The following is an 18,080-nucleotide window of genomic DNA, read 5'->3' on the forward strand; positions in this document are numbered from 1 at the left end:
TATGCTTTAAATATAAACAAATAGCAGATTTTTTTTTTTTTTTGGCTTTTTTATGCCTTTATTGATAGGACAGTAGACTGACAGGAAATGGGGAGAGAGATGGGGAATGACATGTGGCAAAGGTCGTCCGGATCGGGAATCGAACCGGCGACGCCAGCAGGCATCATAGCCTAGTATGTGGTATGCGCCTTGACCAACAGGCCAGCGGGCGCCCGACAAATAGCAGATCTACAAGCTCACAGCGCGCTGCGAGCTTGTAGATCTGCTATCTTTGAAAAATCGTGAAAATTAGAATTTTGACCCGATTCTATAAGTGTCTTTTGAAAAAGATTTTTGAAAAAAACCTATGTTTCTATGTCAGCAATCTGGCCAGCCATCGTCAAAGAAAAGGTCCTTTTCACTTAACTGGAGCTCAGTCAGTCTGTTCTTGAGAGACTACTATGTCAGTGGTGCTCAAACCTTTTCACGTGAAGGACCCCCAAAATGATATTTATTTGGCCACGGACCCCCATTTCAAAATATCTAGTTCCAGGGACCACCCAGAAGCAAAATTTGAGTTACAAACGTTCGCTTTGAAAATACATTATATTCAAAGATTTGCACACATTTTCACGACTTTTTTCAAAAATAGCAGATCTACAAGCTCGCAGCGCGGCACTCGGTGCCGCGCTGTGAGCTTGTATATCTGCTATTTTTCACTGGTTAAAGCAGTCAATAATTCTAGGCCTAAATGGGCTAGTAAGACTCCTCAGGGCAACATGCCAACAAGCCAAGAATTGGCACAACCTCCTATTACCCCTGTACTTCCCCTAACAGATTAACTTGAACATCATTTTTCAAAGGGCCCTGTGTGCCATTTAGATCAAAAAGATTTTGAAAAGATGTCAAAATGACCTGAGATCAGAGAGATGCTTTTCTCTGTGTGTTGGCTCCCTCGTGTGGCTGCTTGAGAAAATGCTCATTCTAGCTGGTGGACACTTTTCTTTTGTATTCATTCAGCTCTAGCTCTGGAACCATGTCCGATTGACAAAATTATTTTTGAATGAGGGGGGCCTCATTCAACAGTAAAGAAAAACATACAAAATCTTGGCACATGGACCTTGGAGCCATTTTTGCTTCTGGCACGGATAGAGTTAATATAGAAAAAAGAAACCTTCACATTTTGTTCATGTTGAAAAAATGGCACACTAGATGCGTTTACTGCACCGATCATCCAGATTTGGTTAACGTTTTTGCTGATTTGCTTTTGCCAGATTCCGTCAGACCAGGGACCCATGGCTTTACAGATGCTGAGGATGGTGACCCAGCGGGCCTGATCTCTCACGTCCCCCGGATGGCAGCTGGAATGCCTTGACAATCACAAATGGACACGTTATCAGCACTCCGATCAACCAAATTGTCACGTTTAATCGCATCTTTTTAAATCGTTGCTGTTTGAACAATAAAGTCATTTCTTTTTTGTAAATGCCGCTGGCCTTTTTTTGTTTGAGATAATATACATATTCTTGCTCATTGTAAAAGAAGTTGACAGGGAATTTTGTCAGGAGATGACTTTGTTTTTAATGAAATTAAGTCAATGTGGAGCAATATAATAAGCCTTCATCAATGTCTTCTTTATGGCAGGGGTCCCCCGATGATTAGCTTAATGTGCAATATTGTTTTCTCACTCAACAGTAAACAAACATACAGTATAGGTGTATACAAGCCAGGGTATCTGCACATTTCTAAAGATACAATTTAATTTGACTTTTTAATGCCAAATTATCAAATATGTAAATATTAGGCAAATATTGTGAAAATACAAGCTCACAAAGCCTGAGCTTATTTGCCTGTTTTCACTATATCAGTGGAACAAAGTCTGGGGTTCTTCCCAGTTCAAATATGATTCCATTATGGAACCTCACATTCTGTTCTGGTTACAAGTTGTACTGTACAAGTCTGGCTGTTGGTTGTGAGCAGTCTTTCAGTCCATTGTTGTAACATGTGAGTAACAGAGAACACTGCAGGACTTTAAAGCCATGCTATGTGGTGCCATTGAACAGCCAGAGTCTGCAGACAGGGCTTCTTTTCTTTCTCTCTGAGACAACTCGTACAGCGCTTCCTCAGGCTGGTGCAAACCCTGATTCCGTTGGTAAGATTGCAACACTCTTCTAGAAAGGGAGGAAGGTGAATGGCTCCCTGTCGGGACCAGGCCCACATGGATGGATTATAGACCAGGCTAAAGAGGCCCTTCACCCTTCATCTCCTGGCAGAGATAACAGTTTGATTGGTGGGGACCCCGTACCCTGACACTTACATTTTGTGAAACATGGTTCACAACGCCATGCTCACAACGCCTCGCAACGCTATTTTCACAATTTCTGCCCTCTATGCACTTACATTTTATGTTGGTTTGTTTACTGTTGAGTGAGAAAACAATGTTGCACATTAAGTTAATCATCTGGGGACCCCCCAAAATAATTTCATGTACAGTAAGCGGTGACCACATAAACTGGTTGAACCAACAGGGGCCCCCAAATAGCACCTTTTTTAAATGATTACAAAGTTATGTAAAATGGGATACTAATTAAGAATATTCATAGGTTGCATTTGTAGTCCTACAGCGGCCGTGTTGAGGACCAACACAAGTGTGCTGATTGGTGTAGATTAGAACATTAACCAATCAGACAACTGAAACACCTGTGCTGGTCCTCAACATGGACTGCGTAGGACTCCAAATGCAACCCATGAATACAGAGAACCTCAAATACAAATACACCGGAAAATATGAATACATATTGCATAGTGAATCAGAAACAAATTATTGTTAATGTATTTCTGTCTCATGAAGATTTTCCCCAAGCAGACAAACTGAGACCCGAGTCCCTCATGATGACGACGTCTCCACCCTCTGCTCCTGGGTGTAGCTGAGGCTGCGTCTGCCCCAGTGGCTCTCTGGGACCAGGAAGCCCTCCCGCGTCACCGGCTCCACCAGCAGCTCCACCAGGCCCGGGGGCTCGGCCAGCGGCAGCTCCGTCACCCGGAACAGGGTGGAGTAGGAGCGGCCCACCAGCTCGGGCCGCCCCGGGGGCACCCGGGGGTCCGGCCCCCGCAGGCGTCGCCAGTACACCCTGAAGTGACGCGCCAGCCGCGCCGGGTAGCTCCAGCGCAGCGTGGCGTTGAGGACCAGGCTGCTGGCGTCGCTGCTGCTGCCGACGCTCCGCAGCCACACCACGTCGTAGATGCACACGCCCTGGACCGACTGGAGGGGAGCCGACAGGCTGGCCTCGTCCAGGACCTGATGGGGAGGGCAAAGAGACAGTAGATCAAAGCCCTGAATAGGGAATGAAGGAGGTTTATGTGTTAAATGTTATTAAATTACAGTAAAATAACTACAAATGCAACATTTAACATGGTCACTTTAACAAGGTATTATATTATATTCTCCACACTTGTATTCTCCCCAGCTTGACAAAATGGTATATTACCAGGTTCCGCAGGTCAGCTGCACAGGTGCAATGCATTATTGTTAATTGTGGCACGTTTACTAACATGCTAAGTTTAGCTGCACTTGAAAAACCATTCCAGCCCAAGAAACCATAGAAACCTGTGTAAAAAACTGACAAAAGTCTTCGTCTTTTTTTTTTTTCAGACATCTGCGAGGCGTTGTGAGCATGTAGATCTGCTATTTTCACAATATAACCGTGTTATCCAAAATGTAATGCCTATTTTCCATGAGGACTCCCATCTTTGCCATACCCTAGCTTTTGCTGAACTGACGCCACTGCAGTTTCCTGCACCCTTCCAGCATGTGCTACAGTAAATGGTAAATGGTGCATTTATATTGCGCCTTTATCCAAGGCGCTTTACGTAGATTGTGCATTGCATTCACCCATTCACACACCGATGGCAGGGGAAACCTAGCCTAGCTGAGCTAGACATCCCAGCCATGTTAAAACAAGGAGGGGATAGATACTGCAGTTAGTTAGCTAGATGCATTAGTATCTAGGCTGGCCCCAGGCTAGGGGAAACCATGCAAGGCACCAACCTGCTCACCGGGAGCAACTACGGGTTCAAAGTCTTGCTCAAGGACTCTTCGACACTTAACTCTGGGGGAGCCCGGGATCGAACTGGGAACCCTTCAGGAACCCCCCGTGTTCTAATGACGGGTTCTCTACCCCTGAGTAGTTTAATTGACTACATACAAATGGCCCATCCATTGTCACACTGTATTTCAAGACAAAGGTCGGGGAATGTATATCACCTGCCCCCCATATGCATATTGGTATTCAGGTGGAAAGTGCAGTCGTCCTGCATAGAGAATCATCCTCTGTGAACCACCATAATGTATAATACATAACCTGTACATATACAGTATAAACTGTCTTTCCTGGTATTATTAGCTGTGTATATTCTATAAATGGGACTGATCGCTACTGGGAGGTGAGTTGGGACTTGATCGCCCTGGCTGGGTCACCTGAGTGAGGGGTATGTTGTTCTATATTAAATACCAAATTACTTGTGAAAAGGTATTAAACATTGTTTTCAATAGACAAAGTAATTGCATAGCAAACAATACAACAGAGGATAATAGGCTACATTTAATTTTCAGTTGATCCAAAAGAAAAACCTTGTCAACCATGATATGGACAATTCTGTTATTTGTGTCATGTCGATGAGGTTCAGTAACTTGTTGCCCTAAGCAACTGGGAATTGATCATTTGCCCTTAGTGTGGGGATTTAAGGGGAGCAAATGCAAATTTCGTGCAAATTTGTCTTAAAGTGCAACACATTTTGCACAGATGTAGCCTAGGGCTTGCTCTAATGATTTAGCTAGGGCGCCCGAGCCGACGACCTTCGGGGCCGCCACAGCGGCCAAATCAAGTTGGCCTCCCATTGACTTTCTATACAGGAGGAAAATACCCAGAAAAAAAACTTTTTTCTGGGTATTTAAGTAGGATGTGAGGGGTCTAACTAGTGGTCTGTCATCATGTTGAATCCATTGCAAGCATTTGTTTTGCACAAAAAACATTCCTTGGGCTACAAATGGCCCCAGAGAACGATGGTTTAGTGATGAAAAGCGATGAGTCATCACTTTTCAGAGTTTTGTGGGTGTTTTCTGGAGCTGTGGTGCCCCCGAAGGTCGCCGACTCGGGCGCCCTACCTAAATCATTAGAGCATGCCCTGAGCTATCTGTGCAAAATTTTGCACTTTTAGACTGATTAGCACGAGAGAAAAAAAACCCTAAGGCCTCCGACTAACATGAATGCTCACCCATACATGCATCGTTTTCTGAGGCCATTTCTAGCCCAAGGAATGTTTTTTGTGCAAAACAAATGCCTGCAATGGATTCAGCATCATGACAAACCCCAAGTTATACCCCTCAGATCCTACTTAAATACCCAGAAAAAAAAAGGTTTTCTGGGTATTTTCCTCCTGTATAGAAAGTCAATGGGAGGCCAACTTGATTTGGCCGCTGTGGCGGCCCCGAAGGTCGTTGGCTCGGGCACCCTAGCTAAATCATTAGAGCAAGCTCTGGGCTACATCTGTGCAATTCTTTGCACTTTAAGACAAATTTGCACGAAATTAGCATTTGCTCCCCTTAAATCCCCACACTACCTTGGCTGTTGAGCTCCCTGTGGAAAACTGATAAACAGTGCCATCTTGTGGATAGAATTGAGAACGCATTACAATCACACTACTGGTTCAAATAATAGTGTGGACTGGACTGTGGATGATTAGATCCTCTGCTGTGCATAACAGGAAATTGAATATGTTTTAATTTTTAACATGCATCTTGTGTTCTTTATATTGTCTTTATAACCTGAAGTTTATTCAAAGCCGCAGTATGTGTTTGTTTTTTCAGACGGCTGAACATAAAGTCCTGTAAAATTGCATATAGTTTCGAAGAGGCTGAAATTGAATTGGTACCACATAGTTGGAATGACCCAAATGCATAGTTCTATGCCACCTGAATGGCAGGGATGAGCCATCGGAGTGATTAGCCTCCATCCATTCGTATGGATCTCCTCTTTACATTATTCTAGCATTCATAAATGCTATTCACTTAGCATGGACACAGAAGTTGTCTAGACCAGGGACGTGCTGGCCATTGGGAAAAGCGGGACAACTCCCGAATGGCCGGTTCATTCCCGGCCAGTCCAGGCCGGCCATTAGGAAAAAAATAAAATGTCGGCCTTCGTTCCATTTTGGGGGCTGGGCGGCCAACAAAGTAAATCGTCTCTGTCGGGCAGAAACCTTGTATCTCCAAGTTTCACATTTTTTCGCAAAGCAAAGCCCTGCTTCATCATACAAGGCTGTCGCACAAAAGTAGTGAAAACAGCAGATCTACAAGCACACAACGCCTCGCACTGCTGTTTTCGCTAGTTTAAATCATTTTTAAAATGGTTTTGGACATACAAGGTTTCCACCCGACGAAATATAACTCATGTAATTGGCCCACTGGCTTGTCACTTCTGAATGGCAAATCTTTGAGTAGCAGCAGCAGCGCTATAGAGAGAGATCTCTCTCTATAGCGCACAATGAGGGCCTCTACAACTCATTTTCCCGGGCTGAATCAGGGGCCCAGCATGTCCCTGGTCTAGACTAAACTCAAACATCATATAGCATCAAAACAACCTTTTGATATTTTTCAATAAGCTTCTGAAGACAAAAACCTTTATCAAAAGCACATTTTGTATATAAAACAAATTGTGACTGTGACTGTATATCCCTTGGGCACATTGGTTCCTGTGTGTTGTTTTGTTACAGTTATTTATAGTGGGAGATTAATGTGTTATGCCATACAATGTTATTGTTATATAATTCATTGTATGTGTTCAATACACCAACACAGAGCTTTGTCATCAGCGCGTCATAGCTGGGGGCGGAGTCAAGCGTGGGGGAAATATTTAACAACCCCCATTAGTAGAATGGGGTTTTCCGTGTTTTCAAATCCGATTTTTTAATAGTATAGCGATGTTTTAATTAATTGCAATGTCTTACATTGATTCCTTGGTTGCCAATGGACAAAAAATGATGCATTTAAAATTAAACAGCTTTGGGATTAAATATTGTCTGATATTATTAAGGACAGGTCGCATCATCAAAGACCATGGGTTATCTAGACTATCCGTCTGGTATTAGACACTGTTACATTTTTTTTATGATAAATTAAACTTATCGTATCAAAAAACGAAAAGCATTAATTAATCAATGATGGGTATAGAGCACATTAAATGAATTCCAGTTGTCTACAGCCATTAACAGCTTGTTATCATGCAAGGATTACACACTGACACAACGCAACACAACACAACACAATCCTATCCTAAATAGTTTCAAACCTGCAGAAAATACTTTTAAACTGGCGTCGATCCTGACATATATTCAAAGATCAGGTCTCTATCCTACTTGAACTCACTACGATGTGTTCTATAAACAACATTGACGACTTAACGACTGTTGTTTTTTGATATTAGAGTAAGTTTAATTGATCATATATTGTAAGGGTGTCTCTACTAGGTGATTAAAGACATAATGTAAACAGGTTTTGTAGCATAGAGGGAAGAGGGGGATCACGGGTGCGGTGCTTATATTGTGCAACTCTGACACATGCACGGGGGATAATCTGAGTCTGATTATAAACCACTTAATTACATTGATTCCTTACTGCAAATGGACAAAAAACTATCTGCAGTAGCATCGGGATTAATTGTTGTCCTTATAGGACTGGTCGGATCAATGCCATGGTTATCTGACTGATTTAATCACCTGGTAAGAGACACACTTTCACATTTTCATGAACATGATCAATTACACTAATCACAATATCAAAAAACAAAGGCCATTAATTCAGCAATGATGTTCATGGAACACGTACGGGAAGGACACAGGAGGAGGATGCCATTGTAAGTGTATTAGGCAATGGGAATGGGTTTAGACCATATTCACGTTTCAAATCTATTGACGACTAATGGGCCTGGCTGTTGGATTTATATTGTGGCACGTTTAATTGATCATATCTCATATTAATATTAGTGTCTCTACCAGGATTGAAATGAACACTGCATGTGCAAACATGTTTTTTTGTAACACAGGGAGTAGAGTAGATGGAGAGAAAAACAGATCTCCGATCTCAACTCATGCTTGTGTAACTTGGATAGCCTACAGAAACGACAGATCTCCATCTCAGTCAGTGCTTGTGTAATTTGCGGGGAATATATTAATCTGACTCTGATTACAAACCACTTGAACTCCGACTTCTATATCCTATATGCCAGGGAGAACATAACCGGGGTCCAACCTAGCTTGTTGATTTTTGGCACGGCATAGATTGGCAAAAATAGATTTGGTGTAGTAGACTGAATATCTGGTCAATTAACGTATAAAGAGTACAATTTGGGTCCCGTTTTATTCCAGAGGTTTTGATGAGGCAGGAGTAGTAGTTTAGACGAGGTGGCGAGGTACAGTAGCTCCGTGCTGCACAGCGGTGCGTTCAATCAATCAATCAGTCATCCATAATAGGCTTGTTATCTTAATAATAAGTGAACTTTCCGACGGCAAGTGAGCGATTGCGTTCCAGAAGTCCTTCTGATAGATTTTTCTTGGCTGTCGAGTGTTTTATCGTCCAAAAAAATCGCTCTGAACGTGATTAAAACGATAGTGTACTGTTTACGCTGTATTAACTCAATGGGGAAAGGCGGTTTGTTTTCCCCCACGCTCAAGGCGGATGTGACGTTTATGGGCGTTCCTTTCTAGCTCCGTGTTGGTGTATGCCCTGAGGCAAAGGAATATCAATGTGGTGAAAGAAATGCAAAATGCCCCCCTTTCCATGCCATACCTGAAGGCAGCATTCAAGAGAATCGTCTTGTCCAAACTCTCCTGAACTTCAATGCACCATCTTATGTTGAAAGAATTTCCCTCCCTGTGTGGAAATACATGCTGTGTGCCACATCTACAGTATTCACTTGATTATGCTTAGTTTAGTGTGTTATCGAACACAGAAAATAGCCGACCTCCAAGCTCACAACGCGTCGCCCTGTGACGCGCTGTGAGCTTGGAGGTCTGCTATTTTCAATATTTTCACCATAAGGCCCTTTTAGAAATGTCAGCCCCTGCCTCTCTAACATTCTCTGCACGCCCCTGCCTGAAGGGAACAGTCAAAAGGAAAAGAAGAAGAATATTGTCACGTGACCTCACCATGAACTCTCCCACTCGGCAGCTGAAGGGCGTGTCATGAGGCTCGCCCTCCCGCTCTATGATCACACACACCTCCCTCAGTGCACAGCCGAGCAGCTCCAACTGGGAACACCTGCCCACAGCGCCACCCACAGGAGACACACAGATTAGCTTTCTCAGTATCCTCCACTGATTTCAGTCATTGAATTGGATTCCATATAGAGATGTTGCTCTCGGAAAGGTGGCAAAGGTTACGTAGCATTTTTGAGAAGCTCCATATCTGTAGATTATATTTTGGTGTGATAACCCTTCCAGAGACACAGATAAATTGGTGTTATCAGCTGCTAAAGTTGTTGTCCCGTTAACTTTACAATACAGGAAAAACAAAAATGCAATAAAGTAATCTTCTTTAAAGGGATACTTTCACCTAAAGGGGTTGAGGGGCAGATTACACAGTGACATGAGCTTCTCTGAAAACGGTCTGAAACAGTCTGAAGCTCATGTCACAGTGTAATATGCCCCTCGCCCCCCAACAACAGCTGACCAGTACAGTAAGTAGTCATACAGTCAGGCTATACAGACAATTAATTTGATTGGCTTATAATTGCGCATCCCCACAATGACATCATAAAAATATTAACTTGTTTTTTAAGATGATTCTTAAAGTGACAGTAACCCTTTAGGTGAGTAGCATATGAGGGGTCAAACTAGGGGTTTTTCATGATTCTGAATCCATTGCAAGTATGTGTTTTGCACGAAAAACATTCCTTGGACTAAAATGGCCCCCACTAAACAGTGAAAAGTGATGACTCATCACTACTTTTCATCACTAAACCATTGTATTTATGTGTGGTTCCATTGTTGACAGGGTTCAAGGTTCAAGGTGGACTTTAATGTTACATGTTGCGTACAGGTACATAAGAGTAAAACTTAATTAGTTTGGCTTCCTTCAGACAATGCAGCAGTATGTATAATAACAATAAGAATGACAAAGAAAGATTTAAGCAAAAGAAAGTGTGCAAAAAACAAGAGCATCATCAAATATACATGTGCATAAAGGTTTGGTATTTTATACACACCAACAGCATTTTGTCTTTAACCTAACTGTGTGTAAACAACTTCACAGTGTATTCTATGAGCAACAGGTTAGTATATTCAACTTCACGTTATAGAGCAACAGGTTAGTATATTCAACTTCACGTTATATTCTATGTACAGAAGGTGCAGTTCAAGCATAATGGTGTAAGAAAGGGATGGAGGGGGGGACAGAGGGGGGCCTCACCTGACAGTCCAGCTGTCTGGATTCCACTGACCACACCTTTCAGAGAGCTGTTTAACCAAGTGGTGGCTGCTATCCAGAACTCTGGGAGACCTACTGGTGGCTGCACGCACGCACGCACGCACGCACGCACGCACGCAGGCACGCACGCACGCACGCACGCACGCACGCACGCACGCACGCACACACACACACACACACACACACACACACACACACACACACACACACACACACACACACACACACACACAGCTATTAGTAAAGTGTACGTGTGATTTGCACAGCAACACAAACTGGATTCCAGCACATATGCATTCGGTGCTCGACGCATAAAGACCGAACAGTGGAGAGTTTCACCTCCATGCTAAAGGCCCTTTCCCACTGGGCGCGATAAAGACAATGATAAAAAAATATATTGTTTTCCATTGAAGTGGATGGCAGTGTCCACACCACAATGATAAAGCAGTCATAATTGATGTGAACGCCGACATATCGTTATTGTTATCGTTATCTTTATCGTGTCCGGTGGGAATGAAGGTTAAATCTGTATTAAGCCTGCCGTCCCTATGTTGGCCATGTCAATATATGACTCAGGTGCTACTGTTCTAATTCAAATGCACCCCCATTCGAATTATATCAACATACTGAATGATACTTTGTCACGTCAGTAGCGGAGATACTGAGCTACCGGACGGGTTAATCACACCATTGATTGGGAGATAAATGACCTACCAACAGGGCTTAGTAGCTCCGCCATATCTATACTATAATTTTGCGAATGTCTGTCTGTCTGAGTGAGTGTCTGTCTCTCTGTCGGTCTGTCTGTCTGAGTGTCTGTCACAGCGTTTCTCCTCAGTGGCTGGAGCAATTGATCTGAAATCGCATCACCATTAGCATATGAACACACCTGACATAACTGTGAAGCCCGTTTGTCACTTTCACAAATCATATGCTGTATATTAGCATTTTTATGGTGTAACTACTATCTATTCTGCATCTAGCATGAGGCATATCTATTCTGCATCTAGCATGGGGCAACATGTTTAACCAGCTCTGTGTGTGTGTGTGTGCGTGCGTGTGCGTGTGGGGGGGGGGGGGGGGGGGTGTTGGCTGGCCCTCTTTCAGATGTTGTCATGTAGATCGGTACACAGTATCTCTGTAGCCATTAAACGAAACGGGTATTTCTTACATTGATGCTCCTACATATTATCATGCAAGCACCAGAAAGTTACTTTCCATCCCTCATAAACTGTGTGCACAGTGCACATCCCATAACCCACACACTGCACATCATTTCGGAGCTCATATCTTTGAACGGGTAAGGACTAGTAAACTATAGTTACTGACCATGACAGAGGCGCGCCGTCTCAGGCGACCTTGAGTCGCATAAGCCGACTCAAGTTGTAAACCAGGGGGCAGAATAGTAAATCTTCATTTCCCCGACTTTTGTAAACCCACTGAATGATGACAAAAACGATACAGCGAGTTACAGCTAAACGTAGACAAACTGTTTCAGGTACATTCTGTTCTGATATTATGGACAAAACGTAAAGACATTTTGGGGGAAATGGTCAAGGTTTATGTTGGCCACTTGTCTTGACCCTCTACACTTGACCAGAGTTGGCTCAGTACTTCTTGGACTGCTTTTTTCCTTCTACACTGAATCTCTTAGCCAAAATTTGCAGATCTACAAGCTCACAATGGGTCACCTTGGCACATGTTGGCTTGTATATCTGCTATTTTGGGACCCTCAAATAATATGGATGCTGGGGTAAGTGCTTAAATGCAGTGACTCTAATGCATTTACAGTATATCTCGTCCCTGACAGCTTGCAATGGTATTTAATATCAGGCTTTGTAAACCGTATACGTGAACTGGGTCATTAATCCTCCAGGACAGGTGCCTTCAATGTTTTAAGGCCATGGACCCCTTAGTTGAGAGCGAGAGACGAAGCAGGGACCCCCACAACCTTTTCATAGATTCCATATGGTTTCATTGTTTGAATATTTTGGATTCATGTAAATTCGTGCTTTCAGATACGTATTTAACCACTTGAACCGTCAATACATAACTTGACATTTCACTCTGTATTTAGTCTGCTCTTTTCCCCCTCTACACCAAACATCTGACATCTGACAACAGCGCGAGGCGTTGTGAGCTTGTAGATCTGCTATTTTTGGCTAAAGTTCTCCGAATATGGACACTTTGGTTCAAGTGGTTAATATAAAAAAATCACACCCGTGTGAACTGAGCGGTGGTCGTGGAGGCTGCGCAACAGCAAAACAAATATATATATATTGTGTGTGTGTGTGTGTGTGTGTGTGTGTGTGTGTGTGTGTGTGTGTGTGTGTGTGGGTGTCTGGCCTGGCCTGAACAACAGCGCCCCTCCCTTAACATGTGTGGTCACAAAAGGTACTGTAGGCTACATACAGACACGCATACAGACAGACAGACCCACACACACGGCCACGTATAGGAGCGTTTTGACCACCGCTCAAAAAGGAGAAAAGAAGTTTCTATATCACATAAAGATTTGGAGGACCCCTCCTGTAGTAACCCTGAGGACCCCCTATAGGGGTCCCGGACCCCCTGTTGTGTAAACGTACTGGAGACGTCCTGCACTGCCTTGTGCGTGCAGAGGCTGGCGTCTGTGGTCTTCAGCTCCAGGGACACCGTGATGCCTGGGGACAGCTTGTAGATGAGAGACACCATGGAGCTGGAAGCCAGCGGCACGTTCAGAGAGAACAGCCTGAGACGGAAACAGAGAGAGGGAGAGAGATATTGTCGTACAATTGAGTACCTGAGACGAATAACAGTCTAATGCTGCATTCACACTGAGAGAAGCCAAGCTAATGGTTTGCTTGGTAATTCAATGTATTCTCTATGCAAACCAGCTTTAAAAAATTCCAAGCTTTTTTTCCAGCTTGGACATTTTAAAAGCTGGTTTGCATAGAGAATACATTGAATTACCAAGCAAACCATTAGCTTGGCTTTTCTGTATGTGAATGAGGCATTAGTCCATATTTTAATTTTCTTTTTAATATAGATATTTTTTGATTTACCAGACTGTAAGCCACAAACTAGTCATTTTTAATCTGTTAAATTGTTAATGCACTCCCCCCTTATTTTGTTCAATTGTCTGTTATAATGTTATCTGCTCCCTTTGTCTGCTGAATATCGCTTGTACGGACTTATACTGTTGTTCCACAAACTTTTGGAGATATACCATTTTTCTTTTTTTTCTCCACTTTCCATAAGTATTATGTCTTATAATTACTAATATATATGAGTTAAGTAAAAAGAATCTTCTAGTTTGTGGTTTACGGTCTGGTAAATCAAAAAGATATCAATTTAAATATGGACTTTTTTTCATCTCAGGTACTCAATTATGAAACAAGAATGAAAAGGTCTGAATAAATGTTGGAATGACGTAGTACAGGGGTCTTCAACGTTTTCAGGCCAAGGACCCCTTAGTTGAGAGAGAGATGAAGCAGGGACCCCCCACAACCAGTTCATATATTCCATATAGTTTCATCGTTTGACAGCACAATCATCAGTGTATTTTGTGTTTTCAGATATTTAACCACTTGAGCCATCATAACCTAATAAATTTGACCTTTCACTCTGTACTTAGTCTGCTCTTTTTCCCCTCTACACCAAAGCTCTTTGCCGAAAATAGCCGATCTACAACGCCTTGCACTGCGAGGCGTTGTGAGCTTGTAGATCGGCTATTTTTGGCTACAGGTCTCAGAATATGAACACTAGGGTTCAAGTTGTTAATATAAAAATTATTGGAAGATTTGGAGGACCCCCTGTAGTAACTCTGAGGACCCCCTAGGTGTCCCGGACCCCCTCTTGAAGACCCCTGATGTAGTACTTTCCCTGGACCAAGCAATGAACACTAAACAATTTGTTTGTTTCAGGTTTTTAGCAGCAACGGTTTTGTATTGTATTGTAATCACACCAGCAAAATAATTCAGTGTTTTAATGGCACCTGTCTTTTTAAACCTGCGATCATGCTGAAGGCTGAATAAACATACCGGTAAACGTACTCTAATCGCTATTATTTGAGTCATGTAAAATGTCATAACATCCTAGGCAGCCCTAGGCATGCCCAGATTCGGGACGATAGGGTTTGTGTGGTTAATTTTACAATAACACACACACACACACACACACACCTGGCACATGTTTTGTGGAGGCCTGCAGGCAGGACCCCCTCCAGCAGCAGAGAGCAGCCCCCGTTCCAGGGGTCCTCGGGGCAGCCTCGGCTCCTCAGCCAGCCCCCTCCCTCCAGAGGGTGGTTGTAGTAGAGCGGCTGCAGCTCCTGGGCACTGAGGTTGAACCAGCTCTGCCCTACCTCCCGCTGCAAGACACACACGAGCAACAACTATAATCGTTAGAGCAGGGGTCTTCCACGTTTTCAGGCCGAGGAGGACCCCTTAGTCGAGAGAGAGATGAAGCAGGGACCCCCACAACCCATAGATACCATACTGAGGTTTCGTCGTTTGACAGCAAAAGCGTCAGTGTGTTTTGGGTTCGTGTAAATTTGTGTTTCCAGATATTTAACCACTTGAACCGTCAATACTTGATAAACCTGATCTTTCACTCTGTACATAGTCTACTCTTTTTCCCCTCTACACAAAACCTCTTTGCCGAAAATAGCCGATCTACAAGCTCACAACGCCTCGCAGTGAGCTTGTAGATCTGCTATTTTTGGCTAAAGTTCCCCGAATAATGGACACTAGGGTTCTAGTGGTTAATAGAGGAAAGGAGGGGAAAAAAGCTTCTATCACACAAAGATTTGGAGGACCCCCTGTGGTAACTCTGAGGACCCCCTAGTTGTTACACGTCGCTCCAATGAACTGCAGCGGCGGATGAGGTATCTAGCTTTTTATATCTACCTCCCTCCCTTGCAGTACCTGTCCCCTCCAGTAGAGGGCCTTGCCGAAGCCCTGGCAGAAAGAGGAGATGAAGGGGAGGGGCGAGGAGGGCCGGTGGACGTACAAGAAGTCAGACAGCAGAGCCCAGAACCTGCAGACAGGATGGGACACAAACACAGTGCACTTGTTACTAGTCTCACTTGGCCAGACTGTTGACTCCCGCGATTTGCAAAATGCTCCCGTCATACAGTCTGGGGCGACGGAGGTCTTATAATGCAATGTTTCTCAAACTTTAAAGTGTCCCCTTAACTCTGACAGTGTACAAATGGAACCAAATGAACCCGGTAGGGTTCATTTGGTTCCATTTGTACACTGTCAGAGTTACAGACTTGTATTGGTCAATTTAGACCCTCCTAAAGGAACCCACAGGGTCCCTGGAATCCACTTTGAGAACCACTGTTATAATGAGTATCCGGAAGTGAAGCCTCCTCCCCACTTCCGCTTTGTTTCTAACATTGCACACTTTTATCCTAATATAAATAAAAATCATCTAAGCATATTTAGCTTGCTGCTTACCAGAAGTGACATTTTAAAATATATTTTCACGTATTTATATGAACGGAAATGCCAGCTTCCATTACTCGCCATTCAGGAGCTGCATTCAGAGATTGTGGAATTGTTGTCTGGCTACGCAAGACTAACTAACTTATTACCGCAGTGTGGAATGAACTAAACAGCTTATTCTCCATCTTTTTTTAGTCTGACAATCTGTGGAGAACACCCGTACAGTCTGAATGTCCTCGCCTCTGAGTGTGTGTACGTCTCCTTTAGATGCTGTTGCCTCCGACCATAATGGTTGAGAAGTGTGGAGCATAATGATTCACATTTGAACCACCAAAAGGAGGAAGTAGAGGGTGGGGGTGGCAGTAGCTCAGTGGGTAGAGCCATCTGGTTCCATCCACGGTTCCTCCTGTGTCAAATTGTCCTTGAACGGATGAGGAGGTTGGTGGCCGGTGCCTTGCATAGTTTTGTATTTGCCTCTGCTGTTAGGATATGCACGTAAAGCGCTTTGGATAAAGGCGCCACAGACATGCAGATCATTTTAATTAGTATTTTCTAGGAAGTACATGGATATGGTGGTGCCTTCGGAAAAATCTAGGTGTTGAGTGAAACCAAGTCAGTGAAGGTACAGGGAATGTTAAGGTGCTTCTAGTGCGCAAGTCTGCTGAGCATTCAAATGCTCATGGGCATTTCTCTCTTGCAGTGCTGTTTTTGACAGCAACTTTTAATTTACTTTTAGTGAGTTTACTTTACGGTCGTCTGCATTTTTTACGCGCTGGGAAACGCCACTTAACAGCCTCATTAGCATAATTTATGCGAACCACACCCACACACATTTCCAAACCATGCACCGCCCCCAATTTTCATACGTCGACTAAGCTCCTCCCCTTAATTTACATACGGTCGTCTGCATTTTTTACGCGCTGGAAAACCCACCTTAACGCCCTCATTAGCATAATGTATGCGAGCATAATGTATGCAAACCACGCCCACACGCATTTCCAAACCATGCCCCGCCCCCAATTTGCATATGTCGACTAAGCTCCTCCCCTTCATTTACATACGGTCGTCTGCATTTTTTACGCGCTGGGAAACGCCACTTAACAGCCTCATTAGCATAATTTATGCGAACCACACCCACACACATTTCCAAACCATGCACCGCCCCCAATTTTCATACGTCGACTAAGCTCCTCCCCTTCATTTACATACGGTCGTCTGCATTTTTTACGCGCTGGAAAACCCACCTTAACGCCCTCATTAGCATAATGTATGCGAGCATAATGTATGCAAACCACGCCCACACGCATTTCCAAACCATGCCCCGCCCCCAATTTGCATATGTCGACTAAGCTCCTCCCCTTCATTTACATACGGTCGTCTGCATTTTTTACGCGCTGGGAAACGCCACTTAACAGCCTCATTAGCATAATTTATGCGAACCACACCCACACACATTTCCAAACCATGCACCGCCCCCAATTTTCATACGTCGACTAAGCTCCTCCCCTTCATTTACATACGGTCGTCTGCATTTTTTACGCGCTGGAAAACCCACCTTAACGCCCTCATTAGCATAATGTATGCGAGCATAATGTATGCAAACCACGCCCACACGCATTTCCAAACCATGCCCCGCTCCCAATTTGCATATGTCGACTAAGCTCCTCCCCTTCATTTACATACGGTCGTCTGCATTTTTTACGCGCTGGGAAACGCCACTTAACAGCCTCATTAGCATAATTTATGCGAACCACACCCACACACATTTCCAAACCATGCACCGCCCCCAATTTTCATACGTCGACTAAGCTCCTCCCCTTCATTTACATACGGTCGTCTGCATTTTTTACGCGCTGGAAAACCCACCTTAACGCCCTCATTAGCATAATGTATGCGAGCATAATGTATGCAAACCACGCCCACACGCATTTCCAAACCATGCCCCGCCCCCAATTTGCATATGTCGACTAAGCTCCTCCCCTTCATTTACATACGGTCGTCTGCATTTTTTACGCGCTGGGAAACGCCACTTAACAGCCTCATTAGCATAATTTATGCGAACCACACCCACACACATTTCCAAACCATGCACCGCCCCCAATTTTCATACGTCGACTAAGCTCCTCCCCTTCATTTACATACGGTCGTCTGCATTTTTTACGCGCTGGAAAACCCACCTTAACGCCCTCATT

At 43.8% G+C, this 18,080-nt stretch overlaps 2 protein-coding genes across 2 annotated transcripts in view; one reads left to right on the forward strand and one right to left on the reverse strand.

Annotated features, from left to right (window-relative positions):
- The window catches only part of scpep1 (serine carboxypeptidase 1), a 50,103-nt gene extending 48,771 nt beyond the window's left edge, over nt 1–1,332 (forward strand). Inside the window, exon 13 of the mRNA XM_080724331.1 lies at nt 1,254–1,332. Coding sequence (XP_080580457.1) covers nt 1,254–1,316 — 63 coding nt within the window. The 3' untranslated portion in view covers nt 1,317–1,332. The remainder of the gene's footprint in view (nt 1–1,253) is intronic.
- A 1,534-nt stretch (nt 1,333–2,866) lies between these two features.
- LOC308283034 (cytosolic endo-beta-N-acetylglucosaminidase-like) lies at nt 2,867–16,348 on the reverse strand (the record flags this gene model as incomplete). The annotated part of the gene is made up of 7 exons (XM_080723419.1): nt 2,867–3,277; nt 9,181–9,292; nt 10,442–10,457; nt 13,048–13,190; nt 14,623–14,807; nt 15,364–15,475; nt 16,287–16,348. The coding sequence occupies 7 exons, from the start codon at nt 16,346–16,348 to the stop codon at nt 2,867–2,869; spliced, it is 1,041 nt and encodes a 346-aa protein (XP_080579545.1).
- Nucleotides 16,349–18,080: the final 1,732 nt, after the last annotated feature.

Source organism: Nannobrachium achirus (genome assembly GCF_963921795.1).
Source record: "Nannobrachium achirus genome assembly, chromosome: 4".
Classification (NCBI taxonomy): domain Eukaryota; kingdom Metazoa; phylum Chordata; class Actinopteri; order Myctophiformes; family Myctophidae; genus Nannobrachium; species Nannobrachium achirus.